At 44.7% G+C, this 10,148-nt stretch overlaps 3 protein-coding genes across 3 annotated transcripts in view; 1 reads left to right on the top strand and 2 right to left on the bottom strand.

Moving 5' to 3' along the window:
• The window catches only part of PHB2 (prohibitin 2), a 10,366-nt gene extending 10,154 nt beyond the window's left edge, over positions 1-212 (bottom strand). Inside the window, 1 exon segment of the mRNA XM_009892880.1 lies at positions 157-212. Within this exon segment, the coding sequence (XP_009891182.1) occupies positions 157-212 (56 nt within the window).
• A 102-nt stretch (positions 213-314) lies between these two features.
• On the top strand, positions 315-1,882 carry EMG1 (EMG1 N1-specific pseudouridine methyltransferase). The gene is made up of 4 exons (XM_009892369.1): positions 315-453; positions 824-882; positions 1,046-1,195; positions 1,565-1,882. Exons 1-4 carry the CDS (start codon positions 321-323, stop codon positions 1,676-1,678), a joined length of 456 nt encoding a protein of 151 aa, XP_009890671.1. The 5' UTR covers positions 315-320; the 3' UTR covers positions 1,679-1,882.
• A 370-nt stretch (positions 1,883-2,252) lies between these two features.
• The window catches only part of LPCAT3 (lysophosphatidylcholine acyltransferase 3), an 18,115-nt gene continuing 10,219 nt past the window's right edge, over positions 2,253-10,148 (bottom strand). The window contains exons 2-12 of the mRNA XM_009892870.1: positions 7,958-8,065; positions 7,732-7,838; positions 7,485-7,578; positions 7,326-7,363; positions 6,083-6,261; positions 5,563-5,671; positions 4,783-4,869; positions 4,296-4,462; positions 3,508-3,655; positions 2,818-2,976; positions 2,253-2,699 (exon numbers count right to left, since the gene is read on the bottom strand). Coding sequence (XP_009891172.1) covers positions 2,583-2,699; positions 2,818-2,976; positions 3,508-3,655; positions 4,296-4,462; positions 4,783-4,869; positions 5,563-5,671; positions 6,083-6,261; positions 7,326-7,363; positions 7,485-7,578; positions 7,732-7,838; positions 7,958-8,065 — 1,313 coding nt within the window. The 3' untranslated portion in view covers positions 2,253-2,582. The remainder of the gene's footprint in view (positions 2,700-2,817; positions 2,977-3,507; positions 3,656-4,295; positions 4,463-4,782; positions 4,870-5,562; positions 5,672-6,082; positions 6,262-7,325; positions 7,364-7,484; positions 7,579-7,731; positions 7,839-7,957; positions 8,066-10,148) is intronic.

Raw genomic sequence — 10,148 nt, 5'->3', positions numbered from 1 at the left:
GGGGCGGCGGTAGGGCGGGCAGGCATTAGGGTTGGGGGAGGTCGTCCCTCAGGTCTGGGGGGGTCTGCGTTGTGCCCCTGGAACGGGGGTGAGTTTGGCCTTACTCGCTGCGCTCGCAGTTTGTCGGTAATTCTCTTTATTTGGATGTGGCATCACTTTCTCTCAGCTTTACGGTAGAGTTCATGCGGCCAGATGAACTTCTGCCTCAGCATCAGTCCCTTCTGTATTCATGGGGTCTAACCCTCAAGTTTTCTAAAAGCCCTCTCTTTTGCACCTTTCCTATTTCCCCTACTGTGTGTTTTCTATTTCAGAGCCTCCTGATGCTCATGGACAGCCCACTGAATCGGGCTGGTCTCCTGCAGGTTTATATCCATACCCAGAAGAATGTTCTAATCGAAGTCAATCCCCAAACCAGAATCCCAAGAACTTTTGATCGATTCTGTGGTCTTATGGGTAAGTGATTCAAACTTTATACCGGCCACAAAATAATGCAGGAAGGTGGTTAGGAGTGGGAGAATTCTGGGAAGAGTAGAAAAGTTGCACCAACCCACCAACCTTAAAAATGCGAGAGAAACGAGCAGAGAAATGAAAGTGGTGTTTGGTGAGTTCCAGGATACATAGGTTAACTATGTGTTCCTTAGCACAGTGGGGAGTGCCAGCCTGAGACTGTGCTAGCAGCAAAGTAACTTGCTGATCGGTACTTCTTAGGACTGCTTTAGAAGATGCTAGGAACTGTAAAGATGGACTTTTTGTCTACCAGGTAGATGATAGGATTCCTCCAGCAAAAGAACAGACAGCTTAACTCATTTTCTTCTCTTGTCAGTTCAGTTGCTGCATAAACTCAGCGTTCGAGCAGCTGATGGGCCTCAGAAATTGTTGAAGGTAAACATTTTTTGACTGTTCACAGGTAATGTTCCAACATTCCTCCTTTGCAGCTAGTGATGTAGGAGTATTTTTATGTATTTATTTTTGTACAAACCATGGACTTAGCTGTGTGGCAAGGCCTCTTACCTCTACACCTATACTAACTTTCTGCTTTCTTTAGGTGATTAAAAATCCAGTCAGTGATCATCTCCCTGTGGGCTGTATGAAGATAGGTACCTCTTTTGCAGTTCCAAAGGTGTCAGATCTGCGTGAACTGGTTCCTACAGCAGAACCAGTTACCATTGTTGTGGGAGCTTTTGCCCATGGCTCAGTAAGTACATGTATCCCTTACTTGGGAGTTGTAAAAATCTTTATCAGCATAGATTTCAGTCTTGTTCTGAGTATGGGTGGTTTTTTTTTTCTTCTCTCCTTTTTTTTTTCTTTTGGTGTACCCCATCCCACCCCCTTTTTTTCCCCCGGGGTAGGCTTGTCAAAAGAAGGCCCAGCACTGCAACACTTCGGACTTTTATCCCTCCCAAGAGAGGGCACTAGTGAGGGCTAGCAGTTGGTCTGCTGTGTTTTATTGTGGCTGTGTTCAACCTTGGAGAAATACTGTGCCTCTCCAACCAATGGAGAGGGATGGGACCAAGTGAAAACTTTGCGGCTTTATTTTTTTCTTTTCTCCCCCCCCTTCTCCCAGGTCAATGTTGACTATACAGAAAAGATGGTCTCCATCAGCAACTATCCCCTTTCTGCTGCCCTGACATGTGCTAAAATTACTACTGCCTTTGAGGAAGTCTGGGGAGTAGTATGAAGTGCTGCTGCTCTCATCATGTATTCCTATACAGTGACTCCACATTCTGGAGAGGCTCTTTTACTTCAGTGTGGACCTGGAGGACTTTGGGCTCCTGGAAGGGAAAAGACTTCAATTTCATCTTTGTAGCTTCTGGAGCAATGAAATTTTAAATGGACTGCCTCACTGACCTTTTTTCCTCCTATTAAAGGTCATTTTTTTAAGAGTGCTTGTGTATTTTACTTTCTCATATTTAACACAAGGGCAGGCTCCATCCCTTTATAGCAGGGACTCAGCCCAAATTTGTCACCAAAGTGACATTCTTAGCTGTGCCCTGCTCACCCTGCAGCTGAAGTTACTCAGTCCTGTAGAATCCCCTTGCTTGGTGGTGTGCGACAGTTCACACTCCCACACCAAGGCACCCAAGAGGAAAGGAGCTGAAGCCAATATGAAAAAGACCAGGAGCAATTTTTATCTTGGATGACAAACGTAGAAAAGTCAGAAGGTGGCTCCAATCCAATACAGTGCCTGCGTTGAGTTTTACAATCGTCTGATATCAGCAGAGAGACACGAGTGTCCACTGGAGGGCGGCAGAGAAATAAGGCAACATACAGAAGGTGGAGGATCTGGAAGGAGGCTTACTCCATTCCCCCTCCTTTCGGGTCTCTGACCCTGGGCTTTCTCTTTCCCCCTCCTTGCGTTGAAAAAAGTCATACTTCAACACAGCAAACTTGGCAGGTGATGCTTTGCTTCCGGAGTGTTAAATCAACTCCTACAAATGCACGGATGGTACAATCTGAAAAAGAGAGAAGTGCTGGATTTGATTTGGGTGTTTTTATGTTTGCCTTTCACGTTGCTGCCCCGCTTCACCTCCTAGTCCAAGTGTGGGATTCTCTCCACATAGTACAGCCTTACCTTTTGGCTGTTATTCTGCTTTCTTTAGTTTCTCTTTTCGTGGCACAATTAATCTGCGAATGTAAGGCAACACCAATAATAAGGTGAAGAACAACACATGGCCAAGGAAATAAATAGACTTGTACACCTGTGAAGAGAAAGGCAGAGTTAGGGGTCAGCAAGGACCTTTGAGCCAAGAACTTCTGACACTGGATGGAAGGAAAAGGGTTGGTTGTGTGGATTGTCTGTTTGTAGCTACTAAATACCTTCATCCATTTGTCCCAGGTGAAAAGGCAAAATGGCACCAGAGAGTAACCCATGAACATCCAGTGGTTAGCCTGCTGCAGCACATAAAAGATGGGCTGCAAGGCAGTGATGGAGGCCAAAGTGCTTAGGGGAGGACTGTCCCGAACAAGGTTTATGACCTAATTTAAAGAAAAAACAGAATTATTCTCAATTGGTTGTCCTGTGGCTACATATGCAGGCTCTGGGGCCAAAGCATCTATCCAGCTGCATAAAATGAATTTTAGTAAGCAGTTAGTCTAAAAAAGCAGTTAAGTACCCCATCCTGCTCAACGTTTTAATTAAGAAGAAAAAGTTTAAATATGGAACATTGTTCTCTCAGTACTGAGAGATTTAGCAGAGGCATCCAGCTCATGTGCTTGTCCTCCAACCTTTCCAGCTGCCAAGCACGTCAGTTGCCCTCTACTCATATGCCAAGTTCTCCACTTTTCTTCCTGTCAGCTTCTGCAATAAATTTATGGCTTGCCCATGCAGAAGCCAGCAACCTACTGAACGCTTGAGAACACAACGGTATCACGTTTGAACACGAATTCCAAAGCGAGCAGCTACTTTTCATAGTTAATCCAAGTAAAGCCTTCAGCGTGGCAGTTTCCAGACTCACGGGGAAAGGCTAACGCAGGCCACCCCACTCTGGTAAGTCAGACAAAGCGCACCTGTCTTTCAACGATGACTATAAGCAACTCCATTTGAAAGCACACCAGGTAGCCAGAGTGCAGCCCATGCCAAATGGCCAGGAAGAACAGGGCCAGTGCCTGTGACAGCAGTTTGTTACCCAGGAACTTCAGACGCTTGAAGATGTAGCTAGAGCAGAAAAGAAACAAACTAAGTGCTTCCAGTTTATTGTCTGTCCTCCCCTCTCCATGTCAGAGGTGCAGGGCCCGGGGACCATACGCCTTTGCACACCCCTGAGGTGACAGAAACAGCAAGACAGCTCCCCCTACCAGGGCAAAATGTACCTCAGCCCTTGTCGTAAAGAAATCCCAGATAATGGGGAGAAGTGGTTCATCCAACATTGTGCACAGAAATGAAGGTATTTTACAATTCAGCTGTGTGTCCCAGCAAGCGCTGGAGCAAAACCCAGTTGAGTCATTGGATAGGGAGCATCAAGAGGCGTGACGTAGGGACCAGCTGTTAGAGTAGTGCTGTGTCTGTTTGACCAGGCAGGCCGCAGGGCTCGCTCTAGTCCCATTCCAGCCTCTGCCCTCCTGCTGCCATCAGCTGCTTGCCTGCATTTATGAATTGCCCTTTTAGACTGAATTAAAAGATCGGTCTAACCCAGTAACCTGTTTCAAAGGGGACAGCAGCAAAACGTGAAAGAAAGAGCGTAAGAACTGAGAACTGGCAGATTCTTCCTCCAGTGCTCCCTCTCAGCCTAGGATCTTGGTTCTGTCGACACAGACATTACTGACACGTTACAGAACGGGAATTTTGTCCAGCTCACCGGGCCACCCAGGCATTGGTGTTGATGTTGAAAGACGCAATGGTCCCTGTGAACAAAGGTGTTGTCTCATACAGCCAGACCTTCATGTTGGCACAGGCATCCCACAGAGGCTTTCCATTCTTGTCTTCCCCATTGTACCCCAGACCAACAAGGATGCAGACACCTTCCTATGGAAAAAAGATTCACAAGAAAGATGAGAGGAAAACATTGCCCTTTTATTTGGTTTGACAGGCAGAGCTGGGGAAGCTCTGGCTCTCACTGTGTTGAGTGGAAAGCACCACTACAGATGGAACAAGTGGATTAAAAATTGCCTGCTTCTTAGTTAGCCAGCCTTTGCTAACTAAAAGCAAGCTCAACTGACCTCCACTGATCTCCAAAAATTTGGATTAGTTCCATTTCATGCTAATTCCAAGAGCATGCTAAGTAGCTGCAAAGGTGCTACCTTTGTTCATTTGTCTTTTGTTTCTGGAACGACATCTAGACTCACCGTAACAAGCCAGCAGGTTACGTATTTGTAGAGTATAATTTTGCCCCAGATCAATATGTAACCACAACGGAACCAGAAAGGCTTCTCCTGCAGAGGTAAGAGTGAAATAAAATAAAAATAAAACCCAGAGTTGAGTGGCAATAATGAGACAAGGTAGATGTTTTTCATTTTAATCTGATGTATGTGTTGAGACTGCTATATGGACTGGACTGCCAGGCTATTGGCTTATACAAATTTATGCATCATTCTCCTTCTTTTGGTAATAGGTGGCTGTACTGAAATAGGTACTTTGGGAAGACCCTGGGATTAGCATAATCATTGCAGAAGTTACACCCTCATTTATTCATACTGACACAGACACACTGATAATCTGTGGGTAGGAATTACTTCTTAAGAGTTTTCTAAGAACCTCAAAGATTTTGGTAAGCCTTGCAAGTTACTCTAGTTTTTTGCATGTAACAGTTAAATGGAAGGTCACTAAAAGGTCGCAATATATATCTGTTAGGTTTCCAAAAACAACAGTAGCTTCTAAGACTAATTCTCTATTTGTAAAAGCTCTCCTTTGGTTCAATTCAGCTTAACGCATTTCTGTTCTGCATCAGATGGAATCCACAGGACAGGCAGTAAAGCCAAATCAGTTATGGAAAGGCTTATCGCTAGTGACTGACTTGTCTTATTTTTAAATTAAACTAAAAAAAAAATAATCCATTATTGTAACTCCAGTGCCCTCCAGAGAAGTGGGATTCTTCCACACCCGAGAACTGTCAAATGAATACATACCATATACTCATCTGAGATGAGGTATTCATCAGAGATGTACAGGCTTGACAAGGTATAGGTTACTAGAAACAAGAGACCCAAACTCAGGCGCTTGAGAGCAGGCACAAAACTGAGAAAGAAAAATATGAAGGTCAAAGAAAAGCCTTGGAAAAAGGCCGTCAAACTCATAATTTTAAAAACAGAAGTGGAGAAGAGGAGGTAGGGGAGATAGCGATAGGGAGTCACCACGTTCCACTGCAGCAGATGCCTCCATTTGGAAGCTGGGATGCTAACATTACCAGGTTGGGACCAAGGCTGTACTAAAGATGTCAAATGGTTGTTGATGTTCATTCTTGGGAACAACGTTAGGACATTATGCAGAGAGTTATGAGCAACTTTTGAAAGACTGCCTTGTCTTATAAATCACTTTTGGTCACAGTACTTTAGTGTCCGGGTGAGAAGCCACTCTGCTGCAGGGAATGTGGAGGATTCAGCATTCTGGGATCTTAGGAAGGTGAGAAGCTAAGCGGCTTTTTATTACCTATTGGGTCTCTGGCCTTGAACGTCAGTCATCTCTCCCCTTGCCAGTTTCTGATAGTCTGTCATGGAGAACTGAGGCCCCACCATGAAGGCACCATAGAAATAGGAGAATCCTGAGACCTCCAGCAAGGTAGGAACTCCCCGGACAGCAAATCGCCGCTGCTCAGGGGTCAGGAACTCCTGCACCAAAGGGAGTGGCATTAACATCCTCCTAGGGGATCTCATACTAGCTCTGGCTCTTATGTTCTCAGCCTAACCTCTTAGTGGTCTCGGTTCTTGCTCTCCATGTACATGGAACTTTGCACTTTGTACTTCGCGTCCAGTCCTCTCCCTAGCCCTCTCTATCCCCACCCCCTCTAAACAGCAACAAGATCCAATGGTTGAGACCAGTTGCACGGATCTCTATTCCGAAATAGGCTCAAACCATGGATGGAATCTGTTGACATGCATCCCTAACAGCATAGTAAAAGCACTGTATCTGCAGTGCAAGGCAAGGACTGCAGTCCCTGACCACAATTGCATCTACTCTCCCATGACCTTATTGTCCAACAATTCCTACTTCTTGATGCAAGAATTCATCGTCTTTAAATACTTGAAACTTCAGCTTAGGAAATTTCAGCTCAACCTTGTTTTCTTGCAGTCAGCAGTGATTCCATGGATGCTACAGATTGGGTCAGGCCCCAAACAGGAGATGGGGAATGCAGATAATAGAAGTAGAATTAAGAGACTGTAGCAAGTGTTCTGTCCTTTCCCAAACACTGTCATGTGTGACTTCTCTCACTGTTTCAACTGCTCTAAAAACAGGGCCCTAACAAATGCTAAAGGGCAACCATTCACAAGGATATGGTAAAGCTAAACAAAGGAAAGGAAGATGGGAACTGAGATCCAGCGCTCATGGTCTGCAAGTGAAAGGTACCACTACTCACAGGACACAGAGCATCAGGGATCAGGAATCTAACGCAACAGATTTGGGGGAAGGAGGTCGTGGGGAATTTGGATGGGGGCAGAATAATATTCTGACATGATTAAACAACTGTTGTCCATCTCTAATCACTACTGTGAATTATTTCTTTCCACTCCAGAATTCAGTGCCCTCAGACACTCGCAGATGCTCCCCTCTCAACTATGGCTTTTACCAAAAAATGCTAACTTGCATCCTTTGAACTTGATTTTCTGACTTCTAGCTCACTGGAATGACACAGAAGAGGGGAGGAGGAACGAAGGAGCAATGGTGTCTTACTCACCGGATCTTTTCCTCCATCATAGTAATCGATGACCAGACCTAGAGGTGAGAAACAATTATTTAAAGCCCTATGATGGGCTGGTTGGGCTGAACAAGCAGCCCTCTCTTCCCTGAAGGACGGCTTGCAGAGTGGAAGAGATAGGAAGGAGGTGTCACTCACCAATCAACTTGAGGGTCAAGACACAATGTGGCATTGTCCACTTGATGTCATAATGCTCTGTGGCTGTGAAGTAATATCCAGCCATAAGGTATGTCTGAAAGAAACCATTGTTTGGGTTATTCAAACTAATTCCTCCAGCTGGTTTTGATCTGTCTCCACTTTTCCACCCACCATTGCTACTGGGAAGTGCAAAATTGAACAGAGGGCTCCTTTCTACAAACCGATACGGTATGAGAGAGAGTTTTACCATCTGAAAGAAGAATGTGGTGAAGACGGCAGTGATTGTGCGACCCATTAGTCTCAGTATGAGGAACTGGATTAGGACACATAGCAGGGAATGAAAGAACTGCATCCCTGTGGAGGGGGGAAAGAGAGAGAGATATGAATTAGAAATTACATTTTCCCATTATAGGTACTCCCAAACCACAGCATGCCTCGGGCCAGGCAGCTCTCTCTTCCCAAACTCATCTTACCAAAATTGAAGTAAGCAATTGAGAGTCCTGTGAACACATTGTAGAGATGAATGAGGTAGGTCTCCTTCTGGAAGAGGAAATAGCGCTGGAACAAGGCAAAAGGATATCCTGAGTAGAGGAGAAAAAGAAAGATGAGAGAGTTGTAAATTAGTGTGGACAAGCATTTGTAATGGTCCAGATCAAAGCTTTCTCGAACATGTTATTAGGAACATGTACTTTACATAGATACATCGTCAACACAGTATATATCAATGGTATACATTCCTGATATTGTATTTCCATCTCGGCAGATAGACACCAGATTAATTACTCTGTATATTACACAAAAGAAAATAGTTTAACAGGAACATAATTATATCAAAGTTGTCATTGAAGTGCAAGAAATTCCAGGATTACAGTTTCTCAATACATGAGATTGATAATACTATAATGCATAAAACAGACTTTAGTCTGATTCATTTCCAAATTCTGTGACAAATACAGTGAATGTGGTGAGAAGCTAGATTTAAAAAAAAAAAAAGGGGGGGGGGGATTTATGGTTAATACCATCACGTTGTCCTAAAAAATGCAATCCCTGCTCCCACCTCAATGAGTTCTTACATGATGCCGACTAGCTTTAATCCCAGAGTTCCTCAAGTGACCTCCAGTAACATACTCGTTCTTTTCTAATGCTCCAACTTCAGATTTGCATCTGATTTGTGAACTAGTGGGCACACAAAGCTGTAACTAAAGTCCACTGGGACTATGCATGTACTATTTTTTAAAAAGTCAAAGTCCAAAATATTTCATATGGAGCAGCTAAGATAGCGGAAGGAGTTTTTTTCCTTGCATTTTCTGCATGTTAGCTCCCAGTCTAATTTAGGAATGCTGCCAGATTATTCATCCGTGGCTCCAGTGAGAAGCAAACATTTGTGAAGCACTCTGGTAGTACGGTGAGAAGTGCCATACAGAAACCCATGAGTAAATTAAATTCTGTTGTCTAGGTGAGGTTCACATAGCACACAATAAACATTGCCACATACTAGACAATAAATATATTATGTTTTAATACATATTGACACAGAAAGTGCCCATCTCATGAGTATGTGAAGTCTGTTCACGCAATTAGTGTTTCTAAAGGCATGTGCACAATGAGTTGAATTGGGATAGCAGAAGCAACTTTAATTCTGGCATTTCGTAACTTGATTGCTTTACTTTGCAAGCTTGTGTTCTTTTATCCCGATTAAACAAAAAAACCCCTCTTCTACCAAAGGAAAAAGGAAATTCGTCACATGCCACAATACTGGCACCCACTCTGCTTATTAGCCTGGCTGAAATCTGTAGCAACGGGTGGATCTCTGCTACTTCCACTAATGGAGTAATAGTAACAGTAGGTAGTTATGTTTTATATGGAGCAGTAATAAAAGGTGATGAAATGTACATTTTGCTGAGAAGTGTTTGATGGATGGAAGGTTTCCAATAAGCAAGGCCAAATCTCGTCACTACTGCACGAGAAACTCTGTCACATTATATAAAATACACGTCTTGCAGTCTGGCAGTGCTGACAGGCTGAGGCGTGACTGGAGCCATTTTAAGGTCCTTCCCCCCACCTCCCCCTCAAATCCCTTGGGAGGGAGTCCCAGACTTTGAGACTTTTGGGGCTCCCTTCTACATCCCAGCCAGAGGCACGCTCTACCAAGCCCAGGTGCGTACCTGCTGCGTCTACAAACCAAGCTGCTGCTCCCCCAGTTCCTTAGCCTCTCACCACCCCTCTCCCGCCCTTCCCTGCCTTCCTTCTCCCTTTTGTGTCCCGCACTGGTTTCCACGCCACGGGCTGCCTTCTCGGTCTGAGCGACCGGCCAGCCCCACATACCACGGCCCTTCGCCCGCAGAGCCTGGCAACCTCGCTCCTGCGTGCTCATCATCCAGCTCCATCTTCTCCTCCTCCCCCTGCAGCAGCAGCGGCTCCAAATTCCCCTCCAAAATGCCTTACCCAAACCGCCCCTTTCCCCTCCCTTGCTCCCACCCCTGCTTTTTACGCAGCCTTCTTTTCATCTCTGTCCCATTTCCCCCCATGGCTTCCCTGAATGCCAGCTGAGGGGGAAAGGGGGAATTGGCAAAGAGAGTTCATCACACAGGCTTTCTGGGGATGTAAGAGTAACTCAAAGAATCAGAATGATTCACATAATTAAAAAAAAAAAAAAAGGCAGTA

The sequence above is a fragment of the Charadrius vociferus genome, unplaced genomic scaffold (genome assembly GCF_000708025.1).
Source record: "Charadrius vociferus isolate BGI_N301 unplaced genomic scaffold, ASM70802v2 scaffold301, whole genome shotgun sequence".
In the NCBI taxonomy this organism is placed as follows: domain Eukaryota; kingdom Metazoa; phylum Chordata; class Aves; order Charadriiformes; family Charadriidae; genus Charadrius; species Charadrius vociferus.
The sequence above is the reverse complement of the archived record's forward strand: the minus strand, read 5'-3'. Positions and strand labels throughout refer to the sequence as shown.

Excerpts from the sequence above, each read along its gene's own strand:
- EMG1 (XM_009892369.1), top strand. The coding sequence starts at position 321 with ATGCTCATGGACAGCCCACTGAATCGGGCTGGTCTCCTGCAGGTTTAT. Across the intron at positions 883-1,045 it reads GGCCTCAGAAATTGTTGAAG|GTGATTAAAAATCCAGTCAG; the intron begins GTAAACATTTTT and ends TGCTTTCTTTAG. Across the intron at positions 1,196-1,564 it reads GAGCTTTTGCCCATGGCTCA|GTCAATGTTGACTATACAGA; the intron begins GTAAGTACATGT and ends CCCTTCTCCCAG.